General features: G+C 37.6%; 2 protein-coding genes across 2 annotated transcripts in view; one reads left to right on the top strand and one right to left on the bottom strand.

Annotated features, from left to right (window-relative positions):
* Positions 1-3,393: 3,393 nt before the first annotated feature.
* Positions 3,394-5,579, bottom strand: LOC127643756 (thymosin beta-11). Its single transcript, XM_052126621.1, has 3 exons — positions 5,429-5,579; positions 4,440-4,549; positions 3,394-4,197 (listed from the first exon to the last, which is right to left on the bottom strand). The coding sequence occupies exons 2-3, from the start codon at positions 4,537-4,539 to the stop codon at positions 4,166-4,168; spliced, it is 132 nt and encodes a 43-aa protein (XP_051982581.1). The 5' UTR covers positions 4,540-4,549; positions 5,429-5,579; the 3' UTR covers positions 3,394-4,165.
* Positions 5,580-6,099: 520 nt separating this feature from the next.
* Positions 6,100-25,164, top strand: part of pwp2h (PWP2 small subunit processome component) — an 87,211-nt gene continuing 68,146 nt past the window's right edge. The window contains exons 1-6 of the mRNA XM_052126598.1: positions 6,100-6,236; positions 6,397-6,509; positions 6,646-6,740; positions 6,865-6,964; positions 7,070-7,213; positions 11,493-11,628. Coding sequence (XP_051982558.1) covers positions 6,219-6,236; positions 6,397-6,509; positions 6,646-6,740; positions 6,865-6,964; positions 7,070-7,213; positions 11,493-11,628 — 606 coding nt within the window. The 5' untranslated portion in view covers positions 6,100-6,218. The remainder of the gene's footprint in view (positions 6,237-6,396; positions 6,510-6,645; positions 6,741-6,864; positions 6,965-7,069; positions 7,214-11,492; positions 11,629-25,164) is intronic.

Below are 25,164 nucleotides of genomic sequence, written 5' to 3'. Positions count from 1 at the left end.
GCATTGTACTGACCTACAGAGCTGAGATATTCTTCTAAAAATCTTTGTTCACATCTGGGATGGCATGGGTGTGAGTAAATTATGAGAACATTTTAATTTTGGGGTGCAAATATCATCTGCTACTGTTTATAGTATATGCTATTATTTGCTTCGGGGAGTAAACAGCATCTGCCATTTTCAGTGCTGTTCATGTACTTTATTAATTATTTGATTTTAATTAAGAATAAATATGCACTTAAATGACAGTCTGTAAAGTGATCGTATGCCTACAAAACACTTGGTATATGACGCATGAGCTGGACTACAAGTTGGACTAATTTAATGACACTTGGGTGCTTTATGAAGAGTTTAAGTGAGTCATTACTACCATTGTATTTAATTCAGCCAGCATGTTATTCATTATATTATTTATTTTTGTGTTCTGCAGAGGAAAAAAAAGGTGAATGGTTTGGAACGACAAGAGTATGAGTAAATTATGACACAATTTTCAATTTAGGGTGAACTTTTCCTTCAATAAGAATAAGTGTATCTATTTTTTTTTGTTTGTGTTGTTTTTTTTACCATGCAACTGTTAATTTTCTAATTTGTAGTTATGTGAAATCTGTAAAGTTATAGTAATCCCATCTGAGGTCCCTCTCCGACGTATTCTTCATTAAGGTAGCCAGCATCCCAGAGGCTCATCTTCATTTGTCTGTTTGGTCTGAGTACTGAGACATGAAAGATCACACAATAAGGCACCTTTGAGGTTGTGTCTCAGCAGATATCAGTAACATTAAGGCAGACAGTTGAGAGAGAGACAGAAGGATTTATATTGCATTCCATATCAATGGATGAATGAATGAATGAATGAATGAATGAATGAATGAATGAATGAAGGAAGGAAAGAAAGAATGAATGAATGGAGTTTTTGTTAGTATTAATGATCACTTTGAAAGTCATTAATAACCAAATGTGATCATATAGTAGAACCATACAAAGTTACAAAATAGTATGTGAAGATGTCAGCATTTATTTATTGGTTACAACACTCTGATTCTTCTGTTATTGATACTTTACAAGTATTCTGACACAATCACAAGGCAAACAGCAGCTTTTACAACAAAGCCCACTCCTGAATTTTTTCAGTAGAAAAGTCTATTTCATTAATGTATAAGGCAAAATTATGTAACTGCAGCCCTTAGGGCAAAGCCATTTATACTCATCCCAGACAACTACTGACAGATTATGTGGGCATGATTTTTTATTAGGATTTTGTAGAGGTTTAATACAATGGATCTCTCTACTTGTGATGTCGCTAAATGTGTCATGATATGGACAAAATCACAGAATTTTCTAGCCCCTCAACCAGTGCCATTCCCAGGTGTATTAAGTGTAACTGCCATAACACCAATCCACTAACAAGGGCATGTGCTAACATCCTGGTGTTAAGTGCATCGAACAGCTCTACAGTATAGAAAAGAAATCACGAGCTCATGAGATAATTTTTTATCAAGGAAGTTTTTTTATCAAAACATTTTATATTTTACATTGAAAGGGAAACATTGTGCCCACTGTCCTCTTTAAACATCAGCATATTTGGGCATATCTGCTTTCCCTGAATAGGGAGTTTATTTTAGAAGGGGTGGGTGATAATGATCAGTATGTTATTGAGTAACACTGATTGTGACTTCACATAGTCAGACTGATCCAAAGTGGATCAGCAAAATCTATTTGAAATATTTATTCACTGTGAGTTCTCAGATGGGTTTACCGCTATATTAGCCTCTTCTAGTGATACCATACAGTATCCATGTACTTTTCAAATTAGAGGCTTGTTATATATACCAATTAATATTGAATCTGTGTCACCATAATAACGTCATTAGGCTTCACAGGCACACACTAAACCATACAGTGCAGGAGGCAGGCTTCAGAAATCCCCATCAGAACAAGTCATGCCTGCAAGCTAATTTGATGGTCGATGTACCTGTAAGCTGCAGCAATGTTGAATGGGTCAATAACTTTACAGGATATTATTATGAGATAACATCCTCTTTTCAGGGATGTGCTAGCAAGAGTACATTACAGTAGTTCCAAATCATCGAGCATAAAATATCACAATTTTCATATCTGTATTACTGCCACCTTTGCCACATCACAATCGAATTAGTTGAACATAAGGCAGTCGGTTTGCATGCTTTTTGTAAGTAAACATACACCGATCAGCCACAACATTAAAACCACCTGCCTAATATTGTGTAGGTCCCATTCGTGCTACCAAAACAGCGCCAACCAGCATAGCATTCTTGCGGTTATTCTTTGTTGACCTCTCTCATCCACAAGGCATATCTGTCCACAGAACTGCTGTTCACTGGATGTTTTTGGTTTTTGGCACCCTTCGGAGTAGTGAGTGGCAGTTCTGTGGACGAAATGCCTGGTTGATGAGAGAGGTCAACAGAGAATGGCCAGATTGGTTAGAACTGATAAAGTCTATGGTAACCCAGATAACCACTCTGTGCAATTGGTGATTGGCACTCTTTTGGTGGCACTAGGGGGACCTACACAATATTAGGCAGGTGGTTTTAATATTGTGGCTGATCGATGTGCTTGACTCAAGTAAAGTGAACATAATTATTCACATACTATTTACTAGTAGTTACTAGTTACAGTAACTAATCTGATTACAGTATCACTGTTTTTATTCATTTAAATTTAGTTATTGCATATTTTATACAGTATAAGGAAAATGATGACACTAGTTTACCCATATGAGACATTGGATTCTCCTCAGTACTTCTTAGTGCACATAAACCAGCACTTTTGCAAAGTACATTTTGACTTATTTAACAGGCTGCAATTTGCCAAAGGTAACACTAATCACCCTAATGGTGACTGCACACTAATCACAACTATCAACCAGCTATAACAAAATAACAGGAATAGTCATAAGCATTAAAACTTGAATATAAAATTTTACATAACAATTATTATATTTCTCCATAAGTTCCCTTTTCTTGACCAAACATTCATTATTTATTCAAGTGCAAGACCTTATGGGTTTACCACACAGCCACAAATTTGTACTAGATAATTTTGAGTTAGTTGTACTTAAAGCCAAAGTTTAAATGTTTATTATTTATTTATGATTCCAAATTGTAACATTTCAAGTACTGTTTATTAAAGAACACTTGATTGTTTTTATTAATGACAACTTTAGGGTTTAAAGAGTAATGGCAACTTAATTAAAACTAGCAAGAATTGTACAAAATAAAACAATAAAAAACTTTAAAAGAAAAAGTACAGTGACTGATATATTTAGACATTACATTGTTAGCTTACTTAGTTAACTTGAATGATTTCTAGATCTTGCACAAGTGGTAATGACAACAAAGTGAGAAAGACTAAACACAAAAATGATGATACTTTTTTTTTATTACAACAGTTTCAATTTCCCATCATTGATAACAGTTTGTGGCAATATAACATGGTTGTTAAAGTTTGTTTTTTACAAAACCCAAGAAAAAAAAATAGTTCAACAGCTGAAAGCGATCACGTACAATTTTCATTTTGAAAGATAACCGCCACACAATAAGACAACCAATACTGGGTGCAACACATAAAGCAAACCCACATCCACATTGATTAAAAGGGCACAATCAATTAAAATACAACACCTGTTCTTAGAAGTGTTTTCACATCTAGACTGTAGATTTGCTTTTTTCTCTTCCTCTTTTCCAAATAAAAAAAGCATTTCACTGAAGCAGCCCTACCAAGAAGGTGTTAATCATTACCAACATAAATAAACAAAGATTGTGCAGTTTATCCTAAAAGTTTAAATAAAAAATACAATGCCATAACTTTGCGAGCTGGTCACCACGCCCCCTTGTCCTATGGCAATAGCTGAAACCAACACAAAATAGCCACCATTGGCGCCAGATGGATCCAAGCTACTAGCTCCTGGAATCAGAATCATCGCTGGACTGGATGCGGTCCAGACTCTAGGTGTTGTTAGAGGGGTCAGCTCATCCAATCCGACAGTGATGCAGCTTTAGATTTTCTCTTTTTATGTATCATTTTTTTCTTTTTTAACATTTTGGTTACAAAGTTAGACTGCTAAAAGAAGTGTGTGAAAAGAAGGCAATGCAGGGAAGGGAGTGTGCACAGTGCATGATGTCAGCTCGTGTCTTCACGAGGCCGCCTGCTTCTCCTGTTCAATGGCTGTAGACATAGAAGGAAGAATAGTACTGAAAATCCACTACATCTTTAATGCCCACACCCAATTTCTGCTTTGATCTCTTCGCAGATTACATGCATATTATTACCCAAGGCCACAGATATGAAGGATTTTAAATATTATCTTGCAATATTTAGTTTAATATATAGTTTAATATGATTTTGCAATACCAGATGGCCTGGGTATTAGAATGGCCAAAAGCACAATTATGTTCTGTTGTTCTTACTTTCTTTAGATGGCAATGGGTTTTTCTCCTGAGTCTCTGTCTTCTTCAGCTTGCTTTTGTCGAAACTGGTGACCTCCTCCAGGTTTGGTTTGTCAGACATGACTGGTTGTCTGCAGAGAGAACAAAAAGAATAAAAATGTCCTTTCTTTCCCTCCTTCTTGTCTGCAAGGAGAGAGAGAGAGAGAGAGAGAGAGAGAGAGAGAGAGAGAGAGAGAGAGAGAGAGAGAGCTGCTTCCCTAAAACACCCGAGGCAGTGAATATCTTAAAATCTATTGTTCGGTCAAAGGCGATTTGTATCACATCCCGTTGATTTTCCTGACAGTGACACACACAACTGAACAGAACCGCACCCATTCTGAATGTCGTCTGAGACAGCGATTTATATAGCCTATATATAGCAAAACCTATGTCCACGATGAGATTACAAGTGAATCGCAAATATGGCTATTCAATAATATAGCGAATTATTTTGCTCATATACTTTGCTTCAGCTAAAACCTACAGAATTTTGCTCATGGTCATATTTGTTTCGTGAGCATGGTGAAATCTGTCTTGGTTTTGCAGAATCTAGCAGTGTGAAACCAGTGTGACCAAGGAACATAATGCTGCCGTTTATTTTAACGGCCACTTCGCCAGTCATTTGTTATAACACATTATCAGATTACTGTACATTTATGAGGCACGTCCTTATAAATGCATTTGAAGCACAAATAGGCTTAACAAAGGAAAATAGGTTAAGCGCCTTGTTCATGTCTTTGAGACGCCGACTTTAAAACAACATTTCGTATATCGTTAACTGCAATGTTCAAATCATGTTTTGAACAGAAGGTGTCTTAAAATATAGACATCCTTTGTTATGCAGAATTATTTTGAAAATGTCTCACTTCCAATAAAAATGTATCTAACGTTTTGCATTCTTATCAATAGGCCTACATATCACGGCACCAATAACATTTTTTAAATGTTACTATTAGATTTAAAAGACATACCTTTCTAGACGGATTCGATATAGAAGTCTTTAGTTCATCTACGTTGCAGTACTGCGGCGCGCCAATGCCCCAGCATGAAATATATAGAGAGGGGTATGCTAATCAAAGTCTGACGTCACTTCTCAGGTCTCCGTGAAAAAAGAACAATGTTCAGGTAATAAGAATGTAACATCCTCTAAATCGATTATTTTAATAACAGATACAACCAAATCGAAATACAAGTGACTTAATGTGTACGATTCATGACAGATTGATAAAATGCATCTATGAGTTTTATCATCGATACGACTTTAGCATCGTGCCAAGACGCCATCTTGTGGACATGTTTTACACTATTATAATTTCGCAAATTGTATCTACTAATAGCGATTTAGCTCTTTTTTTGTCCGACAGCTATTTATATTAGCTGGGGATATCTTAATTTAGATAATCGAACCCTTAGTAGATTACTAAATCTACTAATTAAATTCAAATGAATTTTAAATTTTAAAACACTTGTAGAGATATTTTGATTCCACATACAATGTCAAACGTTTTAATAACGTTTGTGTGCTCTTTTTTTTGTCAAAAAATTATTTTCATAAATATAGCAATAACTTAACGGACACTTATATGTGAATTTAATTTGACAATGCGTAATTTTGATGTGCTTTTAGTTTGACATTACAGTATGATCCGGAAGTGTTTTTGCACGGTGCACACATGTGCGTAACTTACCGTGTTTGGAGTTTCTCACGTGCTGGTCTGTGACGCTTATTGCATAAAAACATTAGCACCTCACTCAGAAAATATGAAGTTTGCTTACAAGGTATGATAAAAACTATTTTCATTGTGATGTTCTTATTGTGGTTATGTGAGGGTTGTGGATCCAGTTTAGCGAGAAATCCACAATTTAGAGAGTTGTGTGACTCATGTAGAAAACGGGAATATCTAAAATAAACTTCTTCTAAAATGAAATTTCTTTCTAGTTTTCCAACTTATTAGGGTCATTTTATCGCCAAGGGAACCTGTCTTTCTCTAAAGATGGCAATTTTGTCATCAGTCCAGTCGGCAACCGCATCTCTGTCTTTGATCTGAAAAAGTGAGTGTCACTAACTTCAACGTTCAGCCATAATGCTTTCATACCCAGACAAACTAAGTGTTTAAAGTGCCTTATTAACACAATTGGGAATTATACTGCCTTTTTCTGAGAAACTGTAATACCTCGTTTTCGGCAGTAACAAGTCAGAAACCTTGCCAGTGTCTACCACAAAGAACATCACCTGTGTCGGAATCTGCCCAGATGGGAATCTTGCCATACTTATAGATGAAGGTATGAAAAAGTGCAGCGTTCACCGTGCTTGGATTTAATTTCAAAATAAGTGAAATCCGGTAGTTGAATAGTTTGTTTGGGAAGAGTTATGTGCTTATGACCCTTTACCCACATTATGTTTCAGATGGAGCAGCTGTACTTGTCAGCTTGGTCACTCGGGCAGTACTCCACCATCATCACTTCCATAAGCCTGTTCACAGCGTTTGCTTCTCCCCTGATGGAAGGTCAGCTATAACACCCCTACATACACAGCCCTTGACATTTTTTAAGGATTCTATGCATGAGCAGCTGCTACAGTAATTCAATCTCATGTTTTGTCTTTCTGAAAGGAAATTTGTGATAACGAAGGAAAATGTGGCTCTAATGTACCATGCACCTGGAAGAAACGGAGAGTTTAATGCCTTTGCATTAGACAAGAGTTATTATGGACCATTTGATGAGACAACTTGCATCGACTGGACTGATGATTCCAAGTGTGTAACAACTTAGTTTCTATTCTTTCTTTTACTAATAGTGCTGCCTTATCTGATAAACACACCAGCTTTCAGTGTTTCAATAATAGTAGGTTATACCTCCTTACACTATTTAGGAATCTTGGCATAGTGTGTTGGATCTCTAAATGGACAAATTTAGTTAATTGGTCAGCAAGTAAAGACGCTGACTGTTGCAGTTGCAAGTTCGAATCCAGGGCATGCTGAGTGATTTCAGTCAAGCTTCCTAAGCAACCAATTGGCCCGGTTGCTAAGGTGGGTAGAGTCATGTTGGGTTAACCTCCTCGTGGTCACTATAGTGTGGTTCTCGCTGAGTTGTGCGTAGATGCTGCAGAGAATAGCGTGAGCCTCCACAGGCGCTACGTCTCCTCGGTAACATATTCAAAAAGCACGTGATGCGTGGATTAATGGTCTCAGACACCGAGGCAACTGAGTGGCAACCAAGTCCTCTGCCACCAGGATTGAGGTGAGTCACTACACCACCACGAGGACTTAGAGCGCTTGGGAATTGGGCATTCCAAATTGGGGATAAAAAAAACACTCTAATATAGGAAGAAAGGAATAACAATTGATGCATTGCCATTGCAACAGCATTTAAGATATCAAATAACCCTTAAAAATTTACATCAGCAGTGTCTTGAAATTAAACAAAACAATTTTTTTTTTTAATTAATAAAAAAAAAGGCAATTCATGTAAACATAAGAGGGCTATTTCAAAGTCTGTTAAAATGTTCATACTTCCTGCTGCCATTTAGTGGCACAATAACCGTGACCCATAATAGCCACATGTATGTGATCAGCCCCCATTTCCAAACATGCAGCTGAATTTTCATAAAAATCATACAAATCACACAGAAGATATAAGGAACTTCCTGTTTCACATTTTTAGCCATAAATGTATTGCTTTGCCATGGTGACACCATTCAATCAGTTTGCAATTTAGCATCTACAATGGCTTGGCATGATGTTGCATACATTTGGTGCCATTCACATTAATCCCCTGGGAGGAGTATTTAAATTTTAAAAGGATTTTCAGAAATTCAAAAATGGCTGACTTCCTGTTTGGCAGAGCTAATGACTATAATTATGATAGTTGTCTGGCTTAGTGAGAACTATATGTATGAGTTTTCACACATGTTAAGTGCCCCAAAAGTACTAAAAACTTGAAAGAATAATAAAAATCCTTAGAAGAACAATAGGGCCTCTGCATTTTCAGTGCTTGGGCCCTAATAAATGTTAGCAATTCACAATCAATGTAATTTTGGTAACTTTGGTAAAAAGGTTCCATTCGTTAATATTAGGTATCATGAACAAACAATTATATTTTTACAGCCTTTATCAATTTTAATGTTAGATTTATTATTTATCCCCTTTTTTCCAAATTTGGAATGCCCAATTCCCACTACTTAATAGGTCCTCGTGGTGGTGCGGTTACTGAACTCAATCCGGGTGGTTGAGGACAAGTCTCTGTTGCCTCTGCTTCTGAGACAGTCAATCCGTAAATTTACTTAAGAAAATTCATTTTAATATTTAAATATTTTAAAATATTGGAAAATCCTTAAAACAAGATACATTTATCTGAGAAGCATCATATAAGATATTTAGAATTTATTTTAGAGCAAATATCTTGAATATGAGTATTTTTTTTTTCTTTACTGCACTGGCAGAAGTGAAAAAATACACCTCAAAATACACTTATATTTAAGATGCATTCTCTTAAAGCAAGTCTAAATATCTGTTTCTTCTCAAGTAAATGTATCTTGTTTTATGGATTTGTAGACCATTTTTAATGGAAAACATACAAAAACACTTTAACCATATGATTTTTTGCAGTGAAATATAATTAAACTATTAAAATGAATAGTCTGTTAAGAGCTAGTGATTAATCATTGTAATTATAGCCCGAATAATCGTTCTAATAAACGTTAGTGTCACAATTACCTGTTGTCTGCCCTGTGTTCTCTGTCGCACTATCACCTGTTGTCTGCCCTGTGTTCTCTGTCGCACTATCACGTTTATGTCATGTTTCCTTGTCTGCTCCGTGTTTTCCACTTCACCCGTCACCGTTCGCGCTCCATGTCGTGTTTTCCTTGTTGTTCGTCCCGTGTTTCACTGTCCTTGTCTAAACTACATTTCCCACAATTCCCGGCCTCCGTCACTGCCTGCACTCATCAGTGTTTTCACCTGGTCTTGTTCAGTCTCCACTTTGTCCGTGTATTTAAACCCCGGTTCTTTGTTCAGTCCCTGTCGATCATTGTTTGAATGTTGATGACGTTTCATGTCGGTGCCTGTTGCTACTCGTGTTATTCGTGTTCCCTCGTGGTTATCCTGTTCCCTGTCTGTACCTTCCGAGGTTACCCTGCTGTTCACGGATGCTCGTCAACTAGTTTTCACCCGTGTGTGAGTTTATGTTTGAGTTTACTTTTCCCATCGTGGACCCCTTTTATTTGTTCCAGTGTTTTGTATTCATCCTATTGATTTTCTATTAAACCGCTTTTGGATCCGAATTCCCTGTCTGCCTGCTCCTTTCCACAAGCATTACAGTTAGAGTAGTTGATTATAAAAATAATCGATTGTTGCAGCCCTATATATATTGCAACTGTATAATAATGTACTTTAATATTTATTGTAATAATAATATTAATTAATAAAAATGAAGCAATACATCACAAGCAAGACAGCTGTTGAATAAAAGTTTGGCAAAAACAATACAATGACATGTTCAAAAGTTCTTTTCACTTGTTAAATGTTTTTAGAATTAATTTATTTGACAACATGTTGATAATTAAATTAAACTTAAAAAATGGAGTTCTGGAAAATAATAATGATTACAATAATTATTAATTTATTTAAGATATTAAACTGTTGTGTTTAATACCATATTAGCATATTTTTGCTGTGGTATCGAAATTGGTATTGAGAACTGTGAAATTTTCACTGATTTCATTACAGACTACTGAAATTTTGGTACCATGACAACACTAGTGCATTCATATACAGTTTCGTCCGATGTCATCTTGTGATTTATTGAATGCAATTTTATAGTGCACACCTGCACTTTTCACCTGTTCTTTTGTGATGAGCTCACTGCACGAAGAACAAACCCTGGTTGAGAGAGTCGTGAACAAATTACACTTTTGAACTGGGTCTTTTTCATAAATCACCTGAAAAGAACTGAGGGATTGAGCTCAGGTTAACAGTTTGAATCAGATTCACCACTGTGAGTGCAGGCATTTAAAAATAAGAGTCCCATGTATAGTTCAATTTATAATTAAAAGTCACGTATTGTTTACCACTATTTTCAAATTATTTATTGGGATTGGAGTAGCACAATAAACTGCATCTGATATATATATATATATTGCCTTAGTCTTTACTGTTAACGGATGTCCCAGACACAATGCTGCCTATGACCCCAAGAACACCATCCCCACCGTTAAACATGGAGGTGGAAACATTATACTCTGGGGTGTTTTTCTGCTAAGGGGACAGCACAACTTCACTGCATCAAAGGGACGATGGACCCATGTACTGTCAAAGCTTGGGTGAGAACCTCCTTCCCTCAGCCAGGGCATTGAAAATGGGTCATGGATGGGTATTCCAGCATGACAATGACCCAAAACACACGGCCAAGGCAACAAAGGAGTGGCTCAAGAAGAAGCACTTTAAGATCCTGGAGTGGCCTAGCCAGTCTCCAGACATTAATCCCATAGAAAATCTGTGGAGGGAGCTAAAGGTTCGAGTGGCCAGACGTCAGCCTTGAAACCTTAATGACTTGGAGAAGATCTGCAAAGAGGAGTGGGACAAAATCCCTCCTGAGATGCGTGCAAACCTGGTGGCCAACTACAAGAAACGTCTGACCTCAGTGATAGCCAACAAGGGTTTTGCCACCAAGTACTAAGTCATGTTTTGCTGAGGGGTCAAATACTTATTTCCCTCATTCAAATTAACCTACCATTAATATTATAGACTGATCTTTTGTTTGTCAGTGGGCAAACGTATAATACCAGCAGGGGATAAAATACTTTTTTTCACAAATGAAGTGTTTCCACAATTTAATTGTGTGGGCATAAAAATATAACTGCACAATATAACTTGCAAAAGTGTGGCAAAGGGCACTTTAAAAAAAAAATCTGAATCGGATGAACTTGGTGTTAAAAAGTCGGATATCGGTATCTGCCTCAAATTTTCTGATCTGCACCTCTAGATACTTGATTATCATTTGATTAACAGTTTAATTTCCCTCTCTCTGATAATTCAGGTGCTTTGCTGTTGGTAGCAAGGATATGACGACATGGATCTTTGGAGCGGAGAGATGGGCGAATCTTATCTATTACTCACTGGGTGGACACAAGGACATCATAGTAGGCTGTTTCTTTGAGAAGGACAGCTTGGACGTAAGTTTGCAAGTAGCGTTTGCTGCATGTTTTTAGCACAGTTGGCAGCATAGAAGTAATCATATGACTCCAGTTGTTTAATCCTTATCTTCAGAAGTGGTATGATAGGTGTGGGTGCGAAACAGATCAATATTGAAGTCCTTTTATTCCTATAAATGTCCACTTTCTCTTCCACATTCTTTTTGTTTTTGCCGATTCACATTATTTGTGCATATTATTTCCTGCTGGACAGGGATGAGAATTTGTAATAAAAAAAAAAGGAAAATGCAAAGCCTCATTTTTGGTTAGGTAACTTTAAGTTATTAACTTATTTAAAATAGCAGATTTTGAAGTAACAAATGTTTTTGCATTATTTCTTGTTATATCATTTACTTTAAAAAAATATATCATTGTATTACTTAATTGTTTGCAGTTGGGGTCCTATTGAGCCTCTGAGCATAATTAGAATCTGTAGTTTCCCACCTGTTAAAAAAAACACACATGGTATGTTGTGCATGGATTGTGGAGACTCTACTCTCCACGCATCAACATACCATATGCTGTATTGAAAGCGAGAACCACTAATCGCGACCACTAGGAAGTTACCCCATGTGACTCTAACCTCCCTAGCAACCGGGCCAATTTGGTTGCTCAGGAGACCTGGCTGGATTCACCCAGCACACCCTGGATTCGATCTCGTGTCTCCAGGGTTGGTAATCCACGGCAATACTCACTGAGCTACCTGGGCCCCCATACTTTAACTAACTTAAAAAAAAAAAAGTAAAATACATGTGCCCACTTTGCTTGGAAAAATTTGGGATTAAATTGCATAATAATAATAATAATAATGCATATGTGTACACACACAAACATATATAAATTATCCACAGCTCTTGAAATAATTAAGAGACTACTGCAAAATTATCAGTTTCTCTGGATTTACTGTTTATAGGTATGCTTGAGGAAAATAATTTGTTTTGTTTTATTCTATAAACCGGGTTCGTACAAGTTGTTTGAAGCACTTGAATTTAGCTTTTTCAAATTTAAGTATTGGAAAATGCTTAAAGAAAAAGGTGCTTAAAGTTCTTGAATTATAGAAAATCTTAAAATATGTTGCTTAAATCATTTAGTAAATTAAATTTTATTTTCGGAAAAACAGGACAACAGACCACTAGACCACTGCTGAAGCAGGCAGCACGTAGACGGCACTGTCACGTGGTACCTGTTACTTTAGGCAGCACTGTTCAGAATGGGCCAATCAGAATCACCGCTGGAGGATTTAAAATGTATATATTTTATAGACATTGCTGTTGCGGATTTAACAAGTATGAATCCTTGCAACTGTCAGTTTTAATTACAATTTACTCTCCAGAGTGAAAAAAAATATGAGATGTAAAACGTTTTGAATGATTTGATTGCAGATCAATGGAGGTTTCAGTTTTATCTGTCTAGTGACCCCTTCTGTAATGAAACCTTTGTCTCCCATAATATGTTATTTCTGACAACATTTGGGTCATTATCAAAATATGTTGACAAACATGTCCCTTGACTTTTTTTGTCATGAAAAAGCTTTCAAATAGCAAAAAAAAAAAAGAAATAAATATTTTATAACCTAACCTTTAATTATTTGAAATGGCTTGTCTCTGTTTTGCTAATTTTTTTGAAAATATATTTGAAATTGTTAATTGCCTGAAAAAAAAATCCTTGTTGCTAATAATTTTAATAATTTAAAAAGATCGTTGCTCCCTTTATTTCATGTTATTGGTTTTATCAATGTTAAAACCTTTTATATATATATATATATATATATATATATATATATATATATATATATATATATATGCTTTTAAAAAAATAAATAGAAAATAACTTACGGTTTAAGTTCAGAGGCTGCTTTAATATGCCTATAGTGGTTTTTCTCAGCATGTTAAGTTATTCATATTTTCGCACAAAAATATTTGGTGTTGTACTCCACTGAACCCTCAAAATGTGGTTAACCCTCGTTAGTGTTAACTTGCTTCATTCGTCAAATAAAATTTAATAATAAAATAAATAACAACAGCCAAGATGTCCTTTTATGAATAAAAATGAATGTCAACATGTTACAAAATGGAACATTTCAATATTTTGTAAGTTGGAAAGTCAATTTTTTTTTGAGAATGACCCATTTGCAATTTCGGTCAGTTCTTCACATAAATCTGTTGTGACTTTAGAAAACATGGAACAGCACACATGAGTCATATGGACTACTATTTACGAACCCAGTTCTTCACTTTTGTTGTAAAGTGAAGTGCATTTTAAGGGAGCACACTACAAGTGCACATCAATTTCGTCAAGAATGAACCAAGAATTGTTACTGTGAGAATATGTAGTTAAAGATGCTCATAGTTGTACTTGTCATAAGTGGTGTTCTATAAAAAAAAATATGGCTGTCAATCGATTAAAGTCTTTAACCGAAATAATTGCATGATGTCACGATTAATCGCATATACAAATATTTGCTGAGAAAGCCCCTCATATAACATTTCAAAATATAATTATGAAATAATTATGCATAGTTATCTTTAAATATTAAAAAATTATATATATATTCAGATAATTAAAATGCATTACATTCTTGTGGCAGAAGTTAATCATTGATAAGATGATACAAAAAAACAGCTTTAGAATACAATGTATTGTTTACTACCATATTATTGAACATAAGTCAATTATTGTCATTCAGTTCACAGCAATCCATTTTGCAAGTGAATTTGTCAATCAGTTCGAGATTCATTATGAGGGCTTGTTTAAGGACCCGTCAATTTCAACAAGCGTCAGATATGCTTGTGTAGTGTCTCGGGTGCGTTGTGTCATAAACATTTGATTTTTAGGTCACTGTGTCAAGTTAAATATAGTTTAATACTTGGAACACATCTTGAGATCGCTTAGTTAGAATTTGCGCTCCATCAAATATTTTGAACGTAACGAATGTCTGTTTCGTGCTGTTTGATTGTTTTCTATACTGTATAAACTGCGCATTGCCACACAGCTGAAATGTCAGTTACTGCCCTCTGGAGTAAACGGGTTGTACAACAAGCTTGCATTTCACAGGAATCTTCCTTATTACAATCCGGGGGCATTGCGATTTAATTGTTTACATTTTTATAAAATTAATCGCACTGAATTAATGCGTTAAATAGCGACAGCCCTAATAAAATGTATGAACTTGAATGGTTAAAATATTTTTATTTAAAATTAACAAAAATAATTAGTTTTAATGACATCTCGAGCATAGTCCATGAACACAAATAAAAATGTACTTGAAAAGTCCTTGAATTTAACTTTTGAAGCATCTCTACAAACCCTGTATAAAATACTGACAACATTTCTCCCAAATTCTAAATAGAAAAAAATCAATTTAGATCATTTATTTGCAGAAAATGACAACTGGTCAAAATAAAAAAAGAGACCATGTTTTCAGAAGTTCATATACATTTTTAAACAATACAATACAACACAGCCAGGTCAATAAAGGTGTGGACGAAGGACCACCGGATCAAGATCCTGGCGTGGACCGCTCAATCTCCAGATCTGAACCCCATTGAAAACCTCTGGAATGTGATCAAAAGGAAGATGTATGGACACAAGCAATCAAACAAAGCCAAGCTGCTTACATTTTTGTGCCAGGAGTGGCATAAAGTCACCCAACAGCAATGTGAAAGACTGGTAGAGATCATGCCAAGACGCATGAAAGCTGTGATTGAAAATCAGGGTTATTCCATTAATATTGTTTTCTGAATTAAAAATTAAAAACGAAAAAATCACATGTACATAAGTATTCACAGCCTTTGCCATGACACTCAAAATTGAGCTCAGGTGCATCCTGTTCCCGTTGATCATCCTTGATGTTTCTACAGGGTTTCCGCGGGGCATTAAAAGTCATTAAATGGATTTTGTGAAAAGTAAGGCCTTAAATAGCATTAAATGTTATTCCTTCAGGCATTAAAAAGGGTGCCATGCATGGACTTAAGAGAAAAGCTTTGGAAGATGAGCTGGAAGAACTGAAAAAGAAAAGGGAGTTGTTGATGGAGATGTGCGCCAGCCTTCAGAATGATGTCGATCAACTAGCTTAGCAGGCCAAAAAGAAATCTAACACAATGATTACAAAATCGAATACTATGAGGAGATACAAGGACAAATGCAATGAATTGAAAAATGTTGAGTCAGAGTTGGAACTAAAAGTGAGCGAACTAAGGCACATGGATTAATTCTCTTATTTACATAAAGTTAAAACTGTAATTTCTATAGCACTTGAATTTTGGTTACAATTGGGACATGGGCTTTTTAAAAATGTATTGTGTGTGTGTATACACACATATATACACGTGGTTAGTCATGGGTCATGTATGGCATTAAAAAAGGCATTTAAAAGCATTAAATTAGTTTTGATGATACCTGCAGAAACCCTGTTCTACAACTTGATTGGAGTCCACCTGTGGTAAATTCAGTTGATTGGACATGATTTTAAAAGGCACACACATGTCTATATAAGGTCCCACAGTTAACAGTGCATGTCAGGGCACAAACCAAGCCATGAAGTCCAAGGAATTGTCAGTAAACCTCTGAGACAGGATTGTATTGAGGCAAAGATCTGGGAAAGAGTACAGAAAAATTTCTGCAGCATTGAAGGTCCCAATGAGCACAGTGCCATCCATCCGTAAATGGAAGAAGTTGTAACCACCAGGACTCTTCCTAGAGCTGGCCGCCCAGCCAAACTGAGCGATCGGGGGTGAAGGACGTTTGTCAGGGAGGTGACCAAGAACTCTGTGGAGAGAGGAGAACCTTCCAGAAGAACGATCATCTCTGCAGCACTCCACCAAATCAGGCCTGTATGGTAGAGTGGCCAGTCGGAAGCCACTCCTCAGTAAAAGACACATGACAGCCCATCTGGAGTTTGCCAAAAGGCAATGAGCATGAGAAACAAAATTCTCTGGTCTGATGAAACAAAGATTGAACTCTTGGCCTGAATGGCAAGCGTCATGTCTGGAGGAAACCAAGCACCGCTCATCACCTGGCCAATACCATCTCTACAGTGAAGCATGGTGGTGGCAGCATCATGCTCGTGGTGATGTTTTTCAGTGGCAGGAACTGGGAGACTAGTCAGGATCGATGAAAACCTCCAGAGCGCTCTGGACCTCAGACTGGGGCAAAGTTTCATCTTCCAACAGGACAACGACCCTATGCACACAGCCAAGATAACAAAGGAGTGGCTATGGGACCACTCTGTGAATGTCCTTAAGTGGCCCAGACTTGAACCCGATTGAACATCTCAGGAGAGATCTGAAAATGGCTGTGCACCGATGCTCCCCATCCAACCTGATGGAGCTTGAGAGGTCCTGCAAAGAATAATGGGAGAAACTGCCCACAAATAGGTGTGCCAAGCTTGTATCATCATACTCAAAAAGACTTGAGGCTGTAATTGGGTGCTTTAACAAAGTTTTGAGCAAAGGCTGTGAATACTTATGTACATGTGATTTTATTTTTTATTTTTAATACATTTTCAAAGATATCAAACAAACTTCTTTCACATTGTCATTATGGGGTATTGTTTGTTGAATTTTGAGGAAAATAATGAATTGAATAATTTTTGGAATAAGGCTGTAACATAACAAAATATGGAAAAAGTGAAGCGCTGTGAATACTTTCCGGATGCACTGTATATGTATGTATTAGAGATGTAACGGTATGAAAATTTCATATCACGATTATTGTGACCAAAAATATCACGGTTATCAGTATTATCACGGTATTTTTAAAATGTACAAAAAGTACTGATACACACACTGAAATAATTTAAATAGGTTTTATATTTGAAAATCAACAAATAAAATTAGTAAACAAGGGAATATCAAATGAAGTATAATAATTATTATTATTGATGTGGTTTTATTATTAACTTAAATGATCAAAATATGTTGGTTGGGTGATTAAACTACACAACATGTTATTTACATAGCTCTCTGATATTCTTGATTCTGGTTGCTCATCCTGAAACACCAGCTTCTTTCATGTCTCACACTCTCTCCTTTCATACCTCCCACAACTATTGCCATTGTGTCTGTTATAGTTATTGATTGAATTGAAAATTAAATCGGAGGACTTCAGTATTTGTATTGGATGATTGTTTTGTAGATTGCAATGGATTATAAAATAAATAACTTTTTAAATTTAAAACATTCATCTCAAATCACTTTCGTGTCCCCGTAATTATTTGAAAAGCTGTGTATTAGTGGTATGAATGTACATCACTTAAATGTTGCACGTGTTCGTTACTAACTACGTTTCCATTCAAGGAAAGGCCTGTGTTAATTATGACGACAAGGTCATTTATTGCTAATTTATTGTACGTTATTATTGATTGATTTTAATGGCATATAGATCCGATGCTGCAAACATTACACTTCCAGGAGTGCCAAAACAAATGTCATGTCATATGCACATCGACAAGTGCACGGAGAACAAATAAATGGCCACTGTTTAATTTAATTGCGGCAGCCATCCATTTATTAAATTTGCTTTTCCACACCGTTCAAAATAATAGACGGCAGTCATGACATTAGCCCATAATACAAAAAACACATAATTTAAAAATAAATACTCAATACTAGGAGAAAATCATCATTTGGACCACTAACATATAACCCAATTCTATACAATTATTGTTTAGCTTACTTATGAAAAATGCTGGCAAACTTCTGTGTATTATATTAAATAAATTGCCAAACTAAAAAAAAATATATTTTTAGACCTATGTATGCCTTTACACAAACTTAAATTAGTCATACCCTGTTCTTTAGATGAATGAAGTCGTTTGAATGACGTTTTCTGAATGTTCTAGATTTTTTCAAGACTATAAACTATCAGAACTATTTGTCTAATGAGTTCACTTTCAGAAAACAAGCTTTTGAACATTTTAAAATGTTTATATATTTATTTATTTTTTTCAGTTATTAGTTATTAGTTATTAGATTATCTCTGCACCAGAAAATCAGAGAGACTTCTGGGTTGATTTATTTCAATCAGGATGGCAAGGAGACTTGATAAGTATCACTATGTTAACTGCCTAGCAACCAGATGGGGTTACCCTAGCAACCGAGTAACAAATCACATATCTCTGCATCAGAAAAGCGTAGAGACTTCCGGGTTGACTTATTTCAATCAGGATGGCAAGGAGACTTCATTAGTATCACTATGGTAACTGCCTAGCAACCAGATGGGCTTACCCTAGCAACCGAGTAACAAATCACATATCTCTGCATCACAAAAACATAGAGACTTCGGGTTGACTTATTTCAATCAGGCTGGCAAGGACACTTGATTAGTATCACTATGGTAACTGCCTAGCAACCAGATGGGGTTACCCTAGCAACCGAGTAACAAATCACATATCTCTGCACCACAAAATAGTACAGACCTCTGGGTTGATTTATTTCATTCAGGATGGCAAGGACACTTTATTACTATCACTATGGTAACTGCCTAGCAACCAGATGGGGTTACCCTAGCAACCAAGTAACAAATCACATATCTCTGCACCAGAAAATATCACAGACCTCTGGGTTGATTTATTTCACTCAGGATGGCAAGGACACTTGATTACTATCACTATGGTAACTGCCTAGCAACCAGATGGGGTTACCCTAGCAACCGAGTAACAAATCACATATCTCTGCACTAGAAAACAGTACAGACTTCGGGTTGACTTATTTTACTCAGGATGGCAAGGAGACTTCATTAGTATCACTATGGTAACTGCCTAGCAACCATATGGGGTTACCCTAGCAACCAAGTAACAAATCACATATCTCTGCATCAGAAAAGCGTAGATACTTCTGGGTTGGTTTATTTCAATCAGGATGGCAAAGACACTTGATTATGATCACTATGGTAACTGCCTAGCAACAAGGAGGGGTTACCCTAGCAACCGAGTAACAAATCACATATCTCTGCACCAGAAAATTGAAGAGAATTCTGGGTTGATTTATTTTAATCAGGATGGCCAGGAGACTTGATTAGTATCACTATGGTAACTGCCTAGAAACCAGATGGGGTTAACCTAGCAACCGAGTAACAAATCACATATCTTTCCACCAGAAATTTGTAGAGATTTCGGGTTGACTTATTTCACTCAGGATGGCAAGGAGACTTCATTACTATCACTATGGTAACTGCCTAGCAACCATATGGGGTTACCCTAGCAACCAAGTAACAAATCACATATCTCTGCATCAGAAAAACGTACAGACTTCTGGGTTGGTTTATTTCACTCAGGATGGCAAGGAGACCTGATTACTATCACTATGGTAACTGCCTAGCAACCAGATGGGGTTACCCTAGCAACCGAGTAACAAATCACATATCTCTGCACCAGAAAACACTACAGACTTCGGGTTGACTTATTTCACTCAGGATGGAAAGGAGCCATGTGTTGTATTACCTTGGTAACTGCATAGCAACCACTTGGGCTTACCCTAGCAACCGAGTAACAAATCACATATTTCTGCACCAGAAAATCGTACAGACTTCTGGTTTGATTTATTTATGACCATAATTTTTGTTCTTTTCAAGTTATAGCATGCTGTTTGACGAGTTTTGCCACGGCAAGCACCACTCACATTTTCTTCAGGAAATGTACCTATCTAGTTAGTGGTGCTTCAAAGCATCCTATTGTAATCTCACATACTTATTGTATCTATATCTTACTTTTATTTATATTTTATTATTCTATCTCTTAACAAAACTCGGCACCTAACTTCGTCCACTTACCGTTTGGCGTAGACCCACGAATGAGGTGTCAAATCGAGCGACCTATTGAGGACACGTGTGCTATGACTTTTATAAGCGATCGGAGTGCGGTATTTGCCCCAGGGGCAAAAAAGCGGCGAAAAAATCCCATAGACTTAACATTGCGACAAACTTTGACGCGTCACAGCTCCGAGCGAGGATTTCGCAGAAGCGTGTGATTTGCCACATTTGAAGAGGCTGGCAGGCTCTGTAAGAGCATACCTCAATATGGGGTAAAAGTTGCACCCCTGGGGGCAGGAGCTGCCCAAAAATGCCCCAATTGACTTACAATGGTGTAGGACGGCCCATGAAATGAAATGGCATTGGGATTTGTATTCAACATAGCTCTGGATCACAGTGTCATAGAGACAATGGGGTGGGCTCATTTTACTCAGACGACCAATCAGTATCTCAGGATCATTTTGAATCTATCAAGCCACGCCCTAGCAACCATTTAGAGCACCTTAGCAACAAGTCCCATAGACTTCTAATGAAAGACATCAAAGGGATATCTCCGGATAGAAGTTTCATAGAAACACAAGGGTGGTCTCGTTTCACTCGGGACAGCAAACAGCCAATCATGAATCACCTCAACACTTCCTAGCCCCTCCCTAGCAACCATTGTCGAGCACCTTAGCAACCAAAATCCATAGAGGATATCTTCCATTCTGAATGTCACAGAGGCATGGGAGTTGGTTTATATCATTCATACTGACAAGCAGCCGTTGGAGATTCATGATTGGCAGCTGCCAAGCCACTCCTAGCAACTAAACAGAGTACCCTAGCAACCGTTTAGCAGTAACTATATCTCTGCACCAGAAAATCAGAGAAACTTCTGGGTTGATTTATTTCAATCAGGATGGCAAGGACACTTCATTAGTATCACTATGGTAACTGCCTAGCAACCAGATGGGGTTACCCTAGCAACCGAGTAACAAATCACATATCTCTGCATCAGAAAAACGTAGAGACTTCGGGTTGACTTATTTCAATCAGGATGGCAAGGACACTTGATTAGTATCACTATGGTAACTGCCTAGCAACCAGATGGGGTTACCCTAGCAACCGAGTAACAAATCACATATCTCTGCACCAGAAAACATACAGACTTCGGGTTGACTTATTTCAATCAGGATGGCAAGGACACTTGATTAGTATCACTATGGTAACTGCCTAGCAACCACATGGGGTTACCCTAGCAACCTAGTAACAAATCACATATTTCTGCACCAGAACATTATACAGACTTCTGGGTTGATTTATTTATGACCACAATTTCTGTTCTTTTCAAGCATGCTATTTGGCGAGTTTTGCCACGGCAAGCACCACTCACATTTTCTTCAGGAAATGTACCTATCTAGTATCTTTTATTTTATTAGTGGTGCTTGCAAAGCATCACTATTGTAATCTCACATACTTATTTTTATTTTTATACTTTTTATTATTCTATCTCCGTTACAAAACTTGACACCTAACTTTCGTCCCGCACCGTTTGGCGTAGACCCACGAATGAGGTGTCAAATCGAGCGACCTATTGAGGACACGTGTGCTATGACTTTTATAAGCGATCGAGTGCGGTAATTGCCCCAGGGGCAAAAAAGCGGCGAAAAATCCCATAGACTTAACATTGCGACAAACTTTGGGCGTCACAGCTCGGCGAGGATTTAGCAGAAGCGTGTGATTTGCCACATTTGAAGAGGCTGGCAGGCTCTGTAAGAGCATACCTCAAAATGGGGTAAAAGTTGCACCCCTGGGGGCAGGAGCTGCCCAAAAATGCCCCAATTGACTTACAATGGTGTAGGGCGGCCCATGAAATGAAATGGCATTGGGATTTGTATTCAACATAGCTCTGGATCACAGTGTCATAGAGACAATGGGGCGGGCTCATTTTACTCAGGCGACCAATCAGTATCTCAGGATCATTTTGAATCTATCAAGCCACGCCCTAGCAACAATTTAGAGCACCTTAGCAACAAGTCCCATACACTTCTAATGAAAGACATCAAAGGGATATCTCGGATAGAAGTTTCATAGAAACACAAGGGTGGTCTCGTTTCACTCGGGGCAGCAAACAGCCAATCATGAATCACCTCAACACTTCCTAGCCCCTCCTAGCAACCATTGTCGAGCACCTTAGCAACCAAAATCCATAGAGGATATCTTCCATTCTGAATGTCACAGAGGCATGGGAGTTGGTTTATATCATTCATACTGACAAGCAGCCGTTGGAGATTAATGATTGGCAGCTGCCAAGCCACTCCTAGCAACTAAACAGAGTACCCTAGCAACCCTTTAGCAGTAACTATATCTCTGCACCAGAAAATCAGAGAAACTTCTGGGTTGATTTATTTCAATCAGGATGGCAAGGACACTTCATTAGTATCACTAAGGTAACTGCCTAGCAACCAGATGGGGTTACCCTAGCAACCGAGTAACAAATCACATATCTCTGCATCAGAAAAGCGTAGAGACTTCGGGTTGACTTATTTCAATCAGGATGGCAAGGACACTTGATTACTATCACTATGATTACTGCCTAGCAACCAGATGGGGTTACCCTAGCAACCGAGTAACAAATCACATATCTCTGCACCAGAAAATAGTACTGACTTCGGGTTGATTTATTTCACTCAGGATGGCAAGGACACTTCATTACTATCACTATGGTAACTGCCTAGCAACCAGATGGGGTTACCCTAGCAACCGAGTAACAAATCACATATCTCTGCATCAGAAAAGCGTAGAGACTTCGGGTTGACTTATTTCAATCAGGATGGCAAGGACACTTGATTACTATCACTATGATTACTGCCTAGCAACCACATGGGGTTACCCTAGCAACCGAGTAACAAATCACATATCTCTGCACCAGAAAATAGTACTGACTTCGGGTTGATTTATTTCACTCAGGATGGCAAGGACACTTGATTACTATCACTATGGTAACTGCCTAGCAACCAGATGGGGTTACCCTAGCAACCGAGAAACACATCACATATCTCGGCACCAGAAAGAGTACAGACTTCCAGGTTGATTTATTTCAACCAGGATGGCAAGGACACTTCATTAGTATCAATATGGTAACTGCCTAGCAACCACATGGGGTTACCCTAGCAACCGAGTAACAAATCACATATCTCTGCATCAGAAAAGCGTAGATACTTCTGGGTTGACTTATTTCAATCAGGATGGCAAGGACACTTGATTACTATCACTATGGTAACTGCCTAGCAACCAGATGGGGTTACCCTAGCAACCAAATAACAAATCACATATCTCTGCATCAGAAAAGCGTAGAGACTTCGGGTTGACTTATTTCAATCAGGATGGCAAGGACACTTGATTACTATCACTATGATTACTGCCTAGCAACCAGATGGGGTTACCCTAGCAACCGAGTAACAAATCACATATCTCTGCACCACAAAATAGTACTGACTTCGGGTTGATTTATTTCACTCAGGATGGCAAGGACACTTGATTACTATCACTATGGTAACTGCCTAGCAACCAGATGGGGTTACCCTAGCAACCGAGAAACACATCACATATCTCGGCACCAGAAAAGAGTACAGACTTCCAGGTTGATTTATTTCAACCAGGATGGCAAGGACACTTCATTAGTATCAATATGGTAACTGCCTAGCAACCACATGGGGTTACCCTAGCAACCGAGTAACAAATCACATATCTCTGCATCAGAAAAGCGTACATACTTCTGGGTTGACTTATTTCAATCAGGATGGCAAGGACACTTGATTACTATCACTATGGTAACTGCCTAGCAACCAGATGGGGTTACCCTAGCAACCGAGTAACAAATCACATATCTCTGCACCAGAAAATAGTACTGACTTCGGGTTGATTTATTTCACTCAGGATCGCAAGGACACTTGATTACTATCACTATGGTAACTGCCTAGCAACCAGATGGGGTTACCCTAGCAACCGAGAAACAAATCACAGATCTCGGCACCAGAAAAGAGTACAGACTTCGGGTTGATTTATTTCAACCAGGATGGCAAGAACACTTCATTAGTATCAATATGGTAACTGCCTAGCAACCAGATGGGGTTACCCTAGCAACCAATTAACAAATCACATATCTCTGCATCAGAAAAGCGTAGAGACTTCTGGGTTGGTTTATTTCACTCAGGATGGCAAGGACACTTCATAAGTATCACTATGGTAACTTCCTAGCAACAAGGAGGGGTTACCCTAGCAACCAAATAACAAATCACATATCTCTGGATCAGAACATCAGTAGAGACTTCCTGGTTGACTGATTTTACTCTGGATAGCAAGGAGACTTGATAAGTATCACTATGGTAACTGCCTAGCAACCACATGGGGTTACCCTAGCAACCGAGTAACAAATCACATATCTCTGCACCAGAAAATAGTACAGACTTCGGGTTGACTTATTTCAATAAGGATGGCAAGGAGACTTCATTACTATCACTATGGTAACTGCCTAGCAACCAGATGGGTTTACCCTAGCAACCGAGTAACAAATCACATATCTCTGCATCAGAAAAGCGTAGAGACTTCTGGGTTGATTTATTTATGACCATAATTTTTGTTCTTTTCAAGCATGCTATTTCACGAGTTTTGCCACGGCAAGCACCACTCACATTTTCTTCAGGAAATGTACCTATCTAGTTATTTTATTTTTTTTTTTATTTTATATCTCTTAACAAAACTTGGCACCTAACTTCGTCCCGCACCGTT

Source organism: Xyrauchen texanus, chromosome 5 (genome assembly GCF_025860055.1).
Source record: "Xyrauchen texanus isolate HMW12.3.18 chromosome 5, RBS_HiC_50CHRs, whole genome shotgun sequence".
Taxonomy (NCBI): Eukaryota; Metazoa; Chordata; class Actinopteri; order Cypriniformes; family Catostomidae; genus Xyrauchen; species Xyrauchen texanus.
The sequence above is the reverse complement of the archived record's forward strand: the minus strand, read 5'-3'. Positions and strand labels throughout refer to the sequence as shown.